Source organism: Lemur catta, chromosome 2 (assembly GCF_020740605.2).
Source record: "Lemur catta isolate mLemCat1 chromosome 2, mLemCat1.pri, whole genome shotgun sequence".
NCBI lineage: Eukaryota > Metazoa > Chordata > Mammalia > Primates > Lemuridae > Lemur > Lemur catta.
Window position 1 is genome coordinate 108,310,889 of NC_059129.1, and position 17,486 is coordinate 108,328,374.

Consider the following 17,486-nt stretch of genomic DNA (forward strand, 5'->3'; position numbering starts at 1 on the left):
ATGCACTCACACACTCTTACTAGCAAAACCACATGCACTGCTACTAAAAGCAAAGAACTGAATTAGCTTAGCTATACTCAAAAATCCGTGAATTCCAAACAGAATAAAGACCTTTAAGTCCTGAGAAAGTCAGATATCCATAGGATGTCTTGAAAGCACAATAGGTGGTCTGAAATTATCTCATATTCATCCACTAGAGTGATAGGTTTAAACAATGGTGATGTACAAGTAAGCACGCAAAGGTCAGATAAAGGATTCTTCATGCAATGCTCCTTCGCAGTAGGAAAGCAGACAAACAGTCAAGCCTATATGCCAACTGCCAAATGCACTGCAGTCATACGCGTAATTCTGGAGGGGCTGGCTTAGTGGCACAAACATCAGCTGTGCAATACTTAGACTCTCTGGAACCACAGGTTAAAATCCTGGCAGGGTCAGCTGAAATTTTTAGCTTTCCAAGTTAGCTGAAGGAGTTCCACGTATTATCTGGGTGGAATCTTTGAAAAGAAATTTCAAATCAAGTTTCAAAATGCTCTCTGATAGCTTATAACTCCAATCAGTTTGGAGAAAGAATAAAGATTTAGAACGCAATGAAATACTGGCTTTCTTTATCCTGAGAGAGTTCAACTTTATGTTTGTAACTTTCCTTCAACTTTCCCTTGTAACTTTCCCTTATTTATGAACAAAATAAGTCTCCTGAATATATGCTTAAGTGTTCTTTTCTGATAAGTACCATCCTTTTTCCTGTAACGCTTTGGTGTGTCAAGGACTCTTAATAGATATGGGACCGTATATCTTATTACCCAAACCAGGGCATTGTAGAGAATGAAAAAAGTGCTATTAATATTTGTGCTGAAACAAGAATAAAGCAGAACGTACGATCACTATGATAACCCTACAGGTCCAATATTTGACTATTCCCTTTGGGATTGTCACTGCATTTTCTCATCATTAAACTAAATCTTTAAAAAAAAAAAAAGGTACTTTTGGGATCTAGCACATTAGTATAACATGAATAGTGGGAAATAGCTAATTTCTATCTACCTAACCTATTCTTCTGCTTTCCTGGTCATTTATAAATGAGTAGGGATTTGAAATAAGCAGATCAAATGTCTGAAAGCAAGAGTAGATCCTACAAGCCAGAAATGGATCTTCTGCAAAAGAGGCCCTGCTCATTCCAAACCAGGCTGTCTGCCTAGAAACCAAAACTATTCTGACCAAAGATTGTCACTGGCCTCCCATTAATCCTACACTTTTTTTGTACCTAGGGTTGTTTTTCTTTTACTTATTTCAAACTATAAGCTACAAAACATTTGTTATGCAGCCAATCAGAAACAATGTTTCAAAGAAAGCTAAAAGTTTGTGCCCTTGCAAGTAGTTTTATCTAAAGTATACCATGAAATGTACGTATAGGCTGGGCGTGGTGGCTCACGCCTGTAATCCTAGCACTTGGGAGGCTGAGGCGGGTGGATTGTTTGAGCTCAAGAGTTCGAGACCAGTCTGAGCAAGAGTGAGACCCCATCTCTACTAAAAATAGAAAGAAACTATATGGACAGCTAAAAATATATATATAGAAAAAATTAGCCGGGCATGGTGGCGCATGCCTGTAGTCCCAGCTACTAGGGAGGCTGAGGCAGAAGGATCGCTTGAGCCCAGGAGTGTGAGGTTGCTGTGAGCTAGGCTGATGCCATGGCACTCACTCTAGCCCGGGCAACAGAGTGAGACTCTGTCTCAAAAAAAAAAAAAAAAAAGTACCTACAATTATATTTTTCATAAAGTAGTTACACCCAAATCAAAAAAAAGTTCACAGAAGTTAGTGATTGTAAGAGTATAACCAAAGGTTACATTGTGAATTTTATGAACTTATTTAATCAGGTAATGTTTCATTTAGGAGATTAGGTAAACTAAGAGATAAATCAATCAGTATGATCAAGTAAACAGTTTATTACCTACTTTTAAAATCTATGATACTTACCAAAGGTCAATGGGATTGTAACAATCAGAAATATTCCAACTATAATAGTAAGTATAAAACTTGTTTCTGGTATGCCAAAACCATCTAATGATACAAATGAGAAAAAGAAATTAATTCACAGAATAAAGCTAAATCGTTCCAGTTATACCTAAGCACTCACAGAGTGATATACCAGAACTAGCTATTGCTGGATTCTTGCAAGCCAGTTGTTAAACAGTTGGTAACTTGAAATCATCCATACAGAAGTATTTACACCATGGGGAATCAAAATCAAGGTGTTTTTGTTTTTATTTTCCCAGAGAGCCAGTCTACCAATACACCATTGGAATATACCCACTCAATCTTCTACTTTTAAATAACTGGGAAAACATGCGTATCTTTTTAATGAATTTGGGACAAAGAAGTCTCAGTCTACATATATTAAACAGTTTGGATTTTTAAAATAATATCTTCATACACATTTAATTTCATGGGTATTAAACTGAGGAATAGATACGATACCTTCTCTTAGTAGTTTCAGTTGTGTAGAGGAAACAAACGTGTAGGCCAGAGTTTGGCAAACTATGGCATGAGGGACAAATCTGGCTGCAGCCTGATTTTGTACCCACTGTTGCACCCCTGCTATGAGCTAAGAATAATTTTTACATTTTTAAAGTACTGTTTTTAAAAAGAAGAACACACTACAGAGATTGGATGTAGCCTGCAAAACCTAAAATATTTATCTCTTTTCAGAGAAAGTTTGCTAAGGTCTTATGTGGACAACTAACTATAATACAAATAAGAATAATCTAACTTTTACATGGAATGTGCATGTGTAAAATGCAATAATTCGCTTTGCCTAAGGAACAGCAGTGAAGCATCACTATGGGTTCATTTAAGTTATGTCTTGAAAAGTGATAAGAATTTCAATTGGCAGAAAATGAAGGAAAGGAAATCTCAGCTAAGGCACACAGGGTAGGTGGTAGGGACCTGTATTCTAGGCTGAGGGAGACAAAAGGCCAAAGACCACAACATAAAAGCTTTTTACCCGTCTGATATGACCACAGCATAGGGATAAAGATTGGGAAAGATGAACCACAATTGAAAAACAAATCACAGAAGGCCTTACATGCCACACACAAGTTTGTAGTTGATTCCAAAGGCAGTGAATGGAGAGCCGTTGTAGGTATTTCAGAGAGGGGTTAAGTACTCCAGCTTGTGCTTCAACTAGAGTAACTGTCAGCAGTGTGATTAAGCCAAGACCACAGGCAAGAAACAATACCTTGAATTAGGAAAGCCAGGGTGGAAATAGGAAGATGGGAACTCATCAGAAAGAAATTGAGATGGTAAAATTGATAGAATTTGGTGACTAAGTAGAAAGAAAAATCACAGATGGTACCGAAATTTCCAGCCTATGTGATTAAAATGATAATGCATCACAAGCTTAAATAGAAGTGGAAGAGACAGAATAGTTTTATGCCTTGTGTACAAGGTGACAGTAGCAGGAACAGGATAATAAGGCTGGATAGGTAGAGTCATATCAGATTGTAAACAGCCTTGCAAGCCCAGTTAGGAGCATGGACTTGGTGTGGTAGGCATTAAGGAGCAGCGATTATTACTAAGGAGAAAAATGATATGAAGATAACGATGTTTTAGGAAGATCACATTAGATGAATTGAATGGTTTAAGAGTTTGGATGATAAGATATATAGTCACCATTTATCTATTGCTAATGTTAAGATTGCACTGATCTCTATCACTAAACTTTTATGTAATAAGCTAGTGTGTAGATAGACGTGGTAACATACCTCCAACTAATATAATATTCTCACTGATTCCACTATATTCACTAAACCCCAGATTACTTGCAGCTACTACTCTGAATTGAAATATTCCTTTCAGGTTTTTGGATTTCCATGTGCAAATGCTACTGCAGGATCCATTAAATGTCATTTTCCACCTTAAATTCGGGTCCTGTGAATCATTTGAAGTGATCTTTCTGCAAGAGAAACAGTAAGATAGTAACTAAAATATCATGACAATATATGTGTTATTTCTAGTTGCTCGTATATCATTTAAATGACAGAACTCCAGAGTCTCCTTTCGCACACATTGCCCTTGATCTCATTCCTCTCACATGATTTGGCTACAGAACACAGCCTGGTTTTATAAAGAGATCCTAGTGACGCATGGAGCTAACCAATTCAGCCCACCAAGAAAGTGATGAATAATCAACGGCCAAGAGAAATCTGAAGATCCTTTTCCTACTATTAGAATGTGTAAACTTTATTCAGAATCCCAAACCTATAAAACAATTATTCCATAATTTATAACTAGGAAGTTTGAATTTTCTTAATTTTCAGTCTTATGTTATTTGTCCTTTATTCATACCATGTATGGATAAAATACAAATTATGAAATTGATAAGGAAGGTGTTATAGTTCACCTGCCAAAGTTATCATTGTATCTGAGATTCTAAGGTTCACTGCTTCCTTTTGTACTGACCTACATCCTACCTCAATGTTAATCCAATTGTCCTCCATATGAAACATGGAAAGAGCACAAGAGCTGGGTTCAAAAGATATAACTGGAATGGCTTTTAACAGAATGACTGAAGGAAGGCAAGCTCAAGTTCTACCAATTATGTCTTCTCTGACATTGAAGAACATTTCATTGTCAAATTTTCAGATTGCAATGGTTTCAGGACTTGGTACCAACCTACAATAAGCTTAGGGATATGTAGGAGAATATCATTCTGCTCCTGCTAACTAAAAGGTCATCCTGAAAGATCAACAAGGACAGGGAGGGCTGAGCCTCATGGGGGCAGGGAACGGGCAAAAACACAAGGAGCATGAGAGCAGCAGATTTGGTCACAACTTTTCCCAGGAACAAGGGTCCTAAGGTCCATCCTGAGTAAAGCATTATAACGTAGCATTTTCATATATTTTGTGAAGTCTAATGTTAAGCATTGGCAATTTCCAAACAACTCAGATCCCAAAGAAAGAGGCCCTTAAGAATTTGTGAAGTGGTTCTTCACAGTTATTGGCCATAAGGAAGAGAAGGAAGAATTCTGACATTGGTTCAGAACTTCTATTTATAACATATTATACCTGTGCTTTGCATAATGTTTCAATTCACTGCATCCTCACAACAACCTAAAGAGGTAGATATTAACATCCCATTTTACAAGTGAGAAAACTTAAGTTCAAAAAGGGAAAAGAGCAAAGGTTTAAACACAGTCTGTGTACTGGATTGAATGGTATCCCCCCAAAATTCATACCCACCCAGAATATGGAAATGTGATCTTGTTTGGAAATAAAGTCTTGACAGATATAATGGAGTTAGATGAAGTCATACTAGTTTAGAGTGGGCCCTAATCCAATGACTAAGTGCCCTTATAGGAAGAGGGAAATTTGGACACAAGCACACGCAGGGAGAACACCATGTGATGACGATGGCACAGATTGAAGCGAAGTATCTACAAGCTAATGAACACCAAGAATTGCCAGCAAACTCCAGAAGCTAAGAAAAAGCAAGGAAGGATTCTTCCCTAGAACAGTCAGAAGGAGCATGGTCCTGCTGATACCTTGATTTTAGACTTCTAGCCTCTAGAACTATAAGAATAAATTTCTGTTGTTCTAAGTCACCCAGTTTGTGGCACTTTGCTATGGCAGCCCCAGGAAACTAATACAATCTGTTCAGCTCCCAAATTCATATACTTTGCACTATCACTGCACTACACAGAGTCCAACTAGAGTGTCCTGACTGAAGAACTTACTTTGAGAAACTGAAGTTACAACAATTCATTCTGTCATTTTATATAGTCCATGTCCTGACATTGGAGACCTGGGGCAAGGAGTATGGAAAGTATTTAGATGCAGTTACTTAAGTAACACTTAAGGTGTTATTGAAAGGAACACACTAAAGGGGTCCTAGCAAGAACCATGGTGTGGACTGGTTGGTGTACACAGTTACAGCCACAGGCGACCAACACAGTTCTGCAGGTCCGAATGTATTGCACTCTTCATGAAAAACAGTAACAGAAATTTCAAGAAGGTTTCAGTTAGAAATATGGCCAAGGAAATTCTGTAGCATGAGCAGGAAAATTTTTTAAGGTTATGGGAATGCCAGAGCACGATGAAGCAAAAATAGATCTAAAGCTCAAGTTGCCAGGACTGTAATTATGGAAGTGACTTTTGTCCTTGGAGCTTCTTAAAAGATGGTTTCATAGTCCTATGAGGGACTTTGGAATTTGGAATTCTCCCCTTAAGTTGGCATGAAATAAGTCCTTCTGAGCCAGTTATGGTTCACTGAGCTCCCCATACTGGCCAGATCTGTGGATGTTCATCAGTGGCTGGTTTTCACTGATGGTGCATTTTCAGTCCCTGGGAATACACTGAAAACTGTAATCTTTACAATGGATAGAGAATCCTGTGTGACCTATACACTTCAGACAATTTCAGACCTTGACCTAATTTTACATTGTGAAAAATGCCTAATTCATTTACAATTCTCACTAGAGAGCATTCACCTTGCTAAAACAAATTATCATCAGAAACTTAGATGCTTACCTTCATCTAACATTAAATATCAGCTCAGCTTCTTAAACAGAATAGTTATTAAGTAAATACTGGTTGCATGAGCCTATGATCAAATGATTTTCATAAAGTTTTGATGAGCAGTTACAGAGTTCTGAGAATGATGTGATCTGCCTGATATTTAGAGTACCAACACTGACCTCTAGGAATTGTACAAAGAATGTAGTGATGCACACAAGGTCCTCAAACTAAGGATGCTTGGTGTTTATATATAAATATACTTTAATATATATTGTTATTTTTGATCACCTTAGAATCAACTGCTTAGCTCTTTGTAGTTTACAAAGTACTTTTGCAAACAGACATACCTGATCTCAAGGATATAGTACATAAGTCTATCTCCATTATCTTCAGCTTTTTCCCACTGTATTGAATTTTTACTCCCTTCTAATAATTTGGGAATGCCTGGTTTACTTGGGACTCCAGCTTTGGGGGAAAAAAGAAAATACTGATTGATACATTAGAAGTACAAATATTCGACATTGACATCTTTCTATATTACATGTTTATTAAGAGGAAAGACTATACATTAAAGAAATATTCAGAAATAATCTGAGTACATAATTTTAAATGAGTATCTGGAGTTTTTACTAGTGATGGATTAGATGGATCAATGATAGGATTAACAATATATCTCAGCTTCACACAAAATAAGTGATAAATGTAAATTAAAAAGCTATCATAAGTTTTGGAGCATTTTCCCTCCATTTTTATAGGGATCAACTTGAAGGTATGATAAATTAACACTAGTTAATTTAATGGACTTTTTAGATTTTTCATTTTTAGCATCTGGAATATAATAGCCACTTAATAAGTATTTGTTGAACACTCAGTAACACTATTTTCAAAATGTCAAAGCTAGACAGAAAATCAGAGTACTAAAAGGAGAAATAATTTTGCCCAGTTCAGGATCCTGTAAAACCAAGATTACCCCATTACTGCCTGTAAGGTCTCCTAACTCTTCTCGATTTCCTCACATAGGCTCTAGAATAGTAATATACTCTTTTTTAAGAAAATTTTCAACCTCTAGGATTGGTGAAAAAAATGATAAGAAAAGAACTGAGACGCTTACAGGGTTTTCTGAGTGTTGAATATGTTAGTACTCACCTTTTGTCTTAAAGCTTTCTGGAAACGAGGTGCTGTTTTCTCCTGTCACATAAACCACCACTACTCGGACATTATAGGAAGTATAAGGCTGTAGATCTGTGATGTTACAGACATAATCAGGACCTTGGCTGCATGAAGCTTTAATGTGGTAAAACTCATTGTATTTCCACTAGAAAAAGAAGTCTCAATTAAACAGTTTTCTTTCTCTAAGAAAATCTTAAAACATAAAAATGTCTTAAGGCTTATAGCAAGTGATTGAAACTTAACATTTACTTTATATTAAAGAATAAGAACTTCTTTACAAATGTTTTATTCCAAACATTACCCCATCACCTACAGCTGTTTACTCCATCATCTACAACTGACTTAAATGACAGTTCTTAGGCTAAGCCCAAGGTAGGATATGCACCTCTGACTATATATTATCAGGGAAGATTCAGAGCTATGACTTCTTGTTATCCCTAAGAGTAGATACCTGTATTAAATCAGGATGGTTAAGAATGCAAATTTACCGCTGAGGGACAATGATGGATCAAAACAATGATATTTTCAATTCCAGGGATTTGCTACTTTCATAATAATTATATTTTTACATATTTTGTTTCCTTGAAGAAGTCCACAGCGACTTACAGACTAAAACATTTCTTTCCTCCTAACATTCTCTTCATATATGTGACCAGATTCCTTATTTTTATACATAGGCAGCCTAGATCACTAAAAGAAGGAAATTTTTGCCCACCATCAGGCAGCTACTAAGTAGCAAGGTTAGAAGTCAAATACAGGAAATCTTGCTTTCATTCCACTTTAGATGTTGGGTTTCTAATTATAGATATCTGAAAACCTCTTTCTCTGTGACAGTGCTTTTTAAAAATATGGATATTTGGATTCTTAATATCATTATTTGAAAATAGTGATTTTTTTTTACTTAACATACAAATAGGAAAAAACAGAGGATATGTCATTTTGTCGAGGGTTCTTGGTGTATTTTCCCTGGTAGAGTTTCCTAAGAAGGCCCTTTTCCATAAATAAACATAATTTATATCTCCTTTTCCATTTGGCACCCATGAGGTCACATCATTTCATTAGAGGGACACTTTATATTAGTTTTTTATTCAATTAGGAATGATTCTTCATAGCACCTTCAGAAAGTAGACCACCAGGTACAAAAAGAAAGGAGAAAAAGAGAATGGAGGGAATGAAAAAGAGGAAAATAGAAATTCTAATGTCAGGGACTTTCCCTGCACTAAAGTCATAAATGTATCAAGCCCTGAGACACATAGCTTAAAAAAACAGGTGTATTGAATCCATAATATTTACTCTGAACCTTCAGGGAGAGAGAGAGAGAGAAATTAATTCCTGGCTAAAAACATCTCAGCCCTTTTTGGTCCTGCCTTCTTAATGATCTGGTATAGAAACTACCTTAAGTAAATAGTCTAGGTGACCCAACATTCCATACCATCCAGAAATTATCAGAGCTCCTTCAAATGCCGGGGAGATGTCTGACCGAGGGTACTGCTGGAAAACTGTAGCGTACTGGCCTCACTACAGCAACGACTGTCTGGGCAGACCACCAACTTGGAGAGGTGCCACAGGCTATCCCAGTAAATCACAAGGCTGTCAGAACTTTCCATTTGTCAGAGGCCAACAAGTGCAGGGGTGAAGGCCACCACAGAGGGATTTTCAAATTATTTGGGTGGGGGAATGAGGGGGATGTGAGCTATGATGTCTGAGAGTCTGAAACTTCAGAGATTTTTGGTTCTGGTAGGGATTTTCCTGGACAGGTGGGAAAAACACAATTTTAATGGACTTCCACGAAAAAAATTTACCAAAGCAAAAGTACTTGTTTCTCCTCAATCTTAAGTTGAATATGTTCTTCTATACACTGTTGTGATTTTTTAAATCTATGGAATGTAAGATCTAGATAGAGACTTAGCCCTATGTTCTATTATAATTTCCTCATTTTCTATATAAGGAAATTTTGACAGAAAAGACAGATTGAAAGTTTATTATTTTCTTCTTCTTTTCTTTTTTAAAAAATTAATTAAAAAGACATATACTCCCCCTCATCACCCACCCCTCAGAGTTTCAGTACGGAGCGATGAGATCACTCCCAGTTGTCCTGTCATTATGAGGGTAGGTTAAAATTGTTTAAAAGAGATAACACTTTCTGACTAGAAGCCACTCATCAACCCTCAGCCTTGTACTGTGCTCATCAGTTAGTACTCATAGATGGTCACACATGGAATAACAACTATATCTTGCATTTTCAGCTTCATAATTTTCTAAATGGTCTGTCTGGAACCTGTGTTCAGCAAGCATAAAAACAGAGGAAGGTTGGACACAAAAAGGTATCACATGAAAGTCATGAAGACTGGACTAAGAGGTCCCTGTCTGCTGTGTCCTCCCCAAACTCTGAGGAGGGGGATGGGTGACTTAATGACTCCTATTCCTTCCGTGGACAGCACCCAGGTAGGACTGCTCTAGGAATGAGTGAGCCCTGGGATTCTTCTCTGTGTCTGGCTGGTGAGATCCAGCTCATCATGGGTTCTGTCTGGTTTCTCCTCAGTGAAATGAGAGGCTAGAGCATCATCATCTCTAAGGTCCTTTTCCATTTCATTTCTTTGATCTAGGAAATGAACTTTATAACCCTCTCCTTGACTTTAGACTGAACTATTATACATTAAGCTTACTTAAATAGATGTCCAAAAAGAGGCAGTTCTCCAATTTTTCCAATGTAACTGCGTTTTTATAAGGTGACCATTTTTTCAAATAGGAAACAAATCATCAGAAACATACTCAATGGAAAAAGTCCAATCAAACTATGGCTTTTGGTATTATCAACTCAATATTTAGTGTTCCATATTTTTCATAGTTGTTATCTAAAAAGTATAAGATCACAAAATATATTTTATATAATAAATTTTAAAAACATCCTGGGGAACAACTTCATTTTTAAAGAAATAGTGAGGCCATGCCTATGCTGACTTTCTTTTAAGTTACCACTGAACAAAACATTCCTAACCAATCTTTGCAAATGTGTACAAATACATAGCCCCAGATATACACAAACACACACATGCAAATATATAATCGTGAAAATGACAAGTTGCAATTATAGTAACATAATAGTCCATTCTAAGTGTTATCACTATAAACGTCACTGTGGACTTTCCCTGTCAGTGAAGTAATCAGATTAACTGATGCCTTAAAATTCAGTGGATATTTTTATACTGGTTAAAGTATGAAGAGTACTGGATGAGGAACCATTTAAAGTTTATAAGCCAACACCAAACTAGTTTAGAATAAGCTGGTTTTAACTTCTCTCCTGTCACTGTACAGCCCTCAAATAGTTGAAAGGACATTTCTAAATAAGGTCTTGGCTTTTTGTTTGTTCATTTCCTTCATTTTTTTTTTCCTTAGAAAACACCAAATTGCTATGGACTATAAACCAGCCAACCATGTTAACACCTACACTGGTAAAATATTATGAAATCACCACCCTATAATTTATACCTTTTACATGGAGCCTTTTAAGAGCAAATTAATCTCCCTGGGAATGCTTTCTATCAGAAATTAAACTGGAGAATTTACTGCTTCTACATGACAAACCTAAATCAATGAATATTGTCAAATATATTGTTTGTTTATACACAAGAATGCTCTAAACATATGAAAAAGGCCTTCCCATTTATTCTATATCATAAAATAAAGATTTGCATCAAAAGTCTACCTTCTGGAGTTCAAACCAGAATCTGATGAGGTTGACATTAGATGGAGCCTTCCAATGTAATTGCAAACTGGTGTTCTCTGGAACCAAGGCATAAGGTTTCTCTGGCGTGTCGAATGTTTCCACAGCGACAGGATGACTCTCAGCACACCACATTTCTTCAGAGTGGCAGGCCAGAACCTTTTTGTAAAAGAACAATTGCTTAACCTTTTCAGAACCTTGCACTTGAGAATGGCAATAAAGAGTGTCCAATATACTCACTGTACCTTTAACACATATAGATTTCCACCAGACAGTCTTGTAACAAGGAGAGTGAGTCTTCCATTTGGAAATTCACTTTGTCTTAGAGGAGTCTCAGGAATTAGGGCCAGGTGCGAAATTGCCAACTGGTAGCGGACTGATTCTTTAGGTCCATTTGGCTTGTGAGACTCTCTCCAGGATATAATGAGGCTGGTGTCTGACCACACAGTTGTGTTAATGAGCCAGACTGCCTCTGGTACTGAAATAAATAGCAAGGAATGATAAGGAATGTTGCAACAGTGCTGAAAGCCGGGAAGAAGTGATGGAGTCTTGGTTGAGGAATAATCCTATCATGTGAGCAGAATGACTAATAGACGTTCAGAAGGAAAGACAGCATCTTATATAATGGTAAGTTAACAGGCTGCCTGACAGGCTATCACTTATTTTTGCCTAATAACCAAATCATTCTCTGACTCTAGCTCAAGGATACAGCCAATGATGAATAACCCAATTCAGGTGAGTGTTGTGAATATTATCAGACAGATCTGAAAGAAATGGCATCACCTCGTAATAATTGCCTCCTCTTAGAACACCTTTTTAGTTTCTAGACTTATTTTCTTTAAGGTAGTAATGTTATAAAGCTTTAAATCTCAGTGGCCTCAGTAAAATTCACATAGAAAAGAGGCTTGGCTTTCCTACGACTCACCACATGTGCAGAGAGACCTATGAGCATATGGAAAAAGAGTGACACTGTGTGGTGAGATCAAAGAATGTGTTCCTTGGTCAAACAGTATTGATTTTGGTGTTTCACCTCCTAGCTGCTTTCCATTTTGATGGAATATTATGAGTCATCTTCAGAGGTTAGAATATGGATCAGGTCATATTTTTCTACAAATACATTTTTCTTATTAAACTTTAAAAAATCTCACATAAGACAACTACCTGGCATCCAGATAAAAAAAATATATATAGACATGACATAACATATATCTCAACATTCCACTCTAGAAACCCACACCAAGGCCATAACTCACCTCCACTTTTAGTTTTTCCCCAAATCTCTTTTCCCAGAGGTAAATGTTCCAAAGGATCTGAATAATAATTCTTCACAGCTATCTGTATCATATACGTTGAAAATGGTTGTAAATCTTCAATAAGGGCTATACTGTCCTGAAATTCCTGTAATTAATTTTTTAAATCAATATCTCATTCTTACATTTGATATAAATGGGTAAAAATTATTTAATCAAAGACAAAAAAAGTTAAAGACTCAAAAAAGTTAATTTATTTTAAATTCTAGGTTATTCATGGCAATACCACTATCCTAATCTACCCAGACCTCAGTTGTTTAATATCTCCAAGAATGAATGTTAAATGATTGGCAGCCCTCAGTCAATTTTGTGGCATAACTCATTTCACATAGGAAGCTAAATTCCTAGAAGACACCATTTCATTATAATTGCATTAGAAATTCAGCAAGTTGGCATTGTAAAGATGTGACACATAAGTGAATACAATAAAAGAGTAAGTTATATTATCTAATCATTCTGGGAAATAAAGCGTAAGAGAATAAAAAGACTTTCCTTAGACCAGTGGTTCTCAACTTGGTTGTGTTTTGGAATTATATGGGAAGTTTTAAGAAAAGCCTGGATTCTACCCCCAGAGATTCTGATTAAGTTATCTGGGGTGAATATTGACCCCAGAATTTTTAAAAAGCTCCACTGTGCCATCAAGGTTGAGAACCACAGCCACAGATCCATATCAATCAACATGAAGACAATAAGAGAGATTAACTCTAATAACAGAAATGTCCAATGCCACAAACCCAATCTTGGTCAGCCAAATGCTTCAACCTAACTCTGAAACAACTCCTTTTAGAAATGTGTAAAGAAAGGTTAAAATAAACAAAATAAATGAAGTAAAGAATCATATATACCTAATGGCAAAGCATTTAGTGTTTAATGTCCAATAGATGATGGTCAATTTCACATTTTGAATTAGCTAAATAAAGCCAAGCACAAAGCAAAATATCTGATATATATGATTCCATCACTAAGGAAACTGAAACACTAATGCCAATGATAGAATAAATAGTGCCCTTTCATTCATTCATTCAAGAAATATCTAGTGAATGCCTAGACAGTGCCAAGTACTGTGCTAGGTGCTAGGGATACAATGATGATGAAGAACAGACATAGGGTATGCAAAGTAGTATGTTTCATAACATATAGGCAATAATAGACAAAAATATAATATAAAATTTTCATATTAGATAAATGCTGTGGAGAAGAGGTATATGCCAATGTTCTTTCTGTCTAATTCATTTGTTACTCCTCAATCTTCAATCTGCTGGATATGCCACAAAAATAAGTCTCTATCACTCTCTGGGGATAATTAGATAATCAGGAAGGAGAAAAATTCCAGTTCTTTCAGGATAATCAGAAAATTGTAACCATGGCAATCCATCAACTAGCCAGGGCTAATATACTCCCTTGAAGCTTAACTTACTCCCAGACAAGAAAACTAGAACACAATGTGTTTTGATGAATCATCAGCTGTAAAAATTTGCATAATAGTGCATCTCAGACCATACAGAAAATATTTTACTATGGCTAATAATTTTATGTCAAAAAGAGCATAGTGTGAAAAGACAAAGACCACTAGCTCCAATCTTACCAGAATTCTGTATTTCAAGTCGGAGCTGTTTCTCTTGCCATTAACTTCTGTGTAATAAACAAGGTATGTTGGAGTAGGGCTGGTGATGCCATACCCAGTGAGATTTGTCTTGGCCAGAGGTAATTTGATTGTGAGGCTAATGTTGGTGGCATTAAGTATAGTTGGTTCCTCAATATCTGAAGCTAGAGACAGAAATGCTTTATCTAAAATAAGAAGAGAACAAAGATTAAATATATACACATACATGTATAAGAGAAGAATGGTAGATTTATTTTACAGCAATGGTAATGTCAAAGTTAGAAAGAAATTTGTAGAATATAGTAACTTTTGCTTGAAAGGATGAATACGAAAATGCTTTTGAAATGTTCTCTTTGAAGAAACAAAAATGGCTAGTGTTGATACTATGTGTGACAGACACTGCTAGTCTACCAAACACTCTCCTACTTTCCATATGTCTGTTATTGTTCAGTGTGATGTGCCCGAGGAAAAACTCACTTTGTGCGGTTTGAGTGCCGCCCAGGCAAGCATGTGACACAGTCTGGCCAAGCAAATGTAAGGTGGGTGGAGCCACCGTCTTACTGATGATAAAGAGCTGACTCTCTGCCACACACTTCCGCCCTTCACTCTGTTCCCGCTTAGGAGGCAGATGTGATGTCCTAGAGGGGCAGCAGCGATCTTGTGAGAACTGAATAAAAGACATACTAAAGAAGTCTGGGGGAGAGACAGAAGTCCCGTTGCTTGATGTTCTTTTGGAGCTGCCTGGCCACCACACACCACCAAACACACTGCCTCCTGCACAACTCCAGGGAGCACCATTCACAGAGACTACCGTGGGAAGCGTCTGCTCCAGACCAGTGCAGTGGGGTTAGGGACAGAAAAACAAGAAGTAATGGAATGATAGAAGCAGAAAAACAAGAAGGAGGAAACAGTTAAAGAGAAACAATAAAAAGGAAATAGTTGCAGAAAAATAACCAGGGAAAACAGTTATTTCAGTCTTAAAGAATGGGGTAACTGGACCATGGAACAGTGACCACCAATGAGAAAATAGAAAAACACCATAAATGATGACTTTCCCCATCACTCGTGTAGGAAAAAGGAATGTCTGGAACATAACCTTTAACTTATGTCCATACCTAGAAAAATCTAGACCCCAAAACCTGTGACATGTAGTCATAAGTAATTATACCTGACCTTTGCATCAACATATACTACTAACATATAAAAGGAAAAACATAGAAGACAGTGTCTTCTCCACTCGCACAGATGGACCCATTTCCCTCTAGGAAATGTACTTTCACTTTGCACCCATAAACTTTCCTTACAATAAATTCTTCACCCATACTTGCTGGGTGTCTGTCATCTCTCTCCATTGCATGGGCCAAGGCTTGCGATTCCTCCAAGCCAGGAGCCCAAGAACTGGGAAAACACTTCAAAGTCCAGCCGTGGACAGGACCGTGACAATGGTACAACCACACTGCAGGCTCGGTTTAAGCCTCTGAAATCAAGTTTCTGTCACTTATAGCTGAATGCAACTTCTAACCTGTTCACTCTGATTAAGATTCATGTAAAACACCATCTAAAAATGCAGCACTGTCACACAAAGAGAACACAATATGCAACTAGCTCCAAATATGATTTTAATATGAAATCTAACAGTCTTACACTAATTAACTAACTCTTTAACTCATCATACACAGCACTTTGTAATCTGGCTCCTGCCCACTGCTCTATCCCATGTCTGGCTCTGTGTCCCCACCACACACCACACGTTCTTCTGCCAGAGCGCTAGCCACATTTGATTCTGGTTTTGGTTTTCCCTTAGGTGATTTCCTGTCTTTATCTACCACTAGAATGTAAGCTTCTTGGACTGAGACTGTGCTTGATTTATCTTTGTTTCCCCAGAATCCCAAGAGGATGTTTGACACATATTAGTTATTTAATAAATGTTGTAGATCTTTATTAATTTGTGATATCAAAATATAAAGTACATCCTTTGCATTCAACCAGAAAATTAGGGGGGAAATGTCTAAATGCTAAATGACTTGATCGAGCCAGCTCCTTCACTTATTAACTTTTTGACCTTGGGAAGGTTACTCCAGCTCTTCTGTAAAGAGATATTTTATAGCTATTTATATATTATTGTATCCTAGCACATAGTGAGAATTTTTAATGAATGTTAACCATTATCATCATCATTAGTGAGACTACTGAAAAATTAGGGAAAATAATACTGGTCTGATCTGGGCATTCTAAATAGGAAATCCAAAATGCATAAAAGAACGTTTAAAGGAACATCTGGGTTGCTGAGCTTGTGGAGGTGCTGGGAGGATGATGTGCCTATAGAGGACATAGAAACTTCATGCTGCCCGCCCTCCATAACTTGCCCTGTGCATCTCTTCCATATGGCTCTTCCTGAGTTATACCCTTTATAATAAACCAGTTTAAAGAAAGAATTTTTAAAATTAGAACTATGTCATAAATTTCTAGTAACAAGGAATACCCAAGGAGATTGTGAACCTAAGTTTGAGGATACTTGGGAGTATGAGAGTTTGGAGATGGATAACTTCGCTAATGTTACAAAATGGGCCGTTCTCCAGTTCAACCATGTTTATCCAATAGTATTCAATTTGTACTGATTTCTAGTCTAAACTGGGAACACTCATGTCAGTAACCAGAGCAATAATCTGACTCAAAGGTCATTTGTACTTTGTCAGTCTTTTATTTTTATTTAACCGATATGACATGATATATTGAAGTGTTAGGAATGTTATTCAGGACAGGAAAATATGTTTTTTTCATTAATATTTTTGCTTTTTTTAATCCCATTCTTTTTTTTGTTTCGAAATATTAAGGGAGTAAAAATGTTTTCGTTACATAGATAGCTTTTGTAATGCTTAAGTCAGGTCTATAAGTGTACCCATCACCCAAATAGTGTTCACTGTGCCTTAGGTAGGTTTTTACCCCTCCCCTTTCTTGATTTCCAATGACTTTTACTTCTCTCTGTGCCCCTGTGCCTCACGAAAAAGAGTAGCTAACTGGTAATTGCTTAAAATTTCCAGCAGATGGAGATAAAGTACCTTTAATAATGTAACCAGCTAGCAGAAAAATAAAGTTGACACTTCTTTTCAAATAAAATAATGATGGTATTATATTAACCATTTTTTAATGATTAAAAAAAATTCATGGT

General features: G+C 36.7%; 1 protein-coding gene across 2 annotated transcripts in view; it reads right to left on the reverse strand.

Annotated features, from left to right (window-relative positions):
- The window catches only part of ROS1 (ROS proto-oncogene 1, receptor tyrosine kinase), a 105,311-nt gene that overhangs the window by 23,911 nt on the left and 63,914 nt on the right, over positions 1-17,486 (reverse strand). For both annotated transcript variants that reach the window (XM_045544246.1, XM_045544245.1), the window contains exons 28-35: positions 14,300-14,502; positions 12,658-12,802; positions 11,650-11,882; positions 11,387-11,563; positions 7,657-7,825; positions 6,858-6,975; positions 3,760-3,950; positions 1,973-2,056 (exon numbers count right to left, since the gene is read on the reverse strand). In XM_045544246.1, the coding sequence (XP_045400202.1) occupies positions 1,973-2,056; positions 3,760-3,950; positions 6,858-6,975; positions 7,657-7,825; positions 11,387-11,563; positions 11,650-11,882; positions 12,658-12,802; positions 14,300-14,502 (1,320 nt within the window). The remainder of the gene's footprint in view (positions 1-1,972; positions 2,057-3,759; positions 3,951-6,857; positions 6,976-7,656; positions 7,826-11,386; positions 11,564-11,649; positions 11,883-12,657; positions 12,803-14,299; positions 14,503-17,486) is intronic.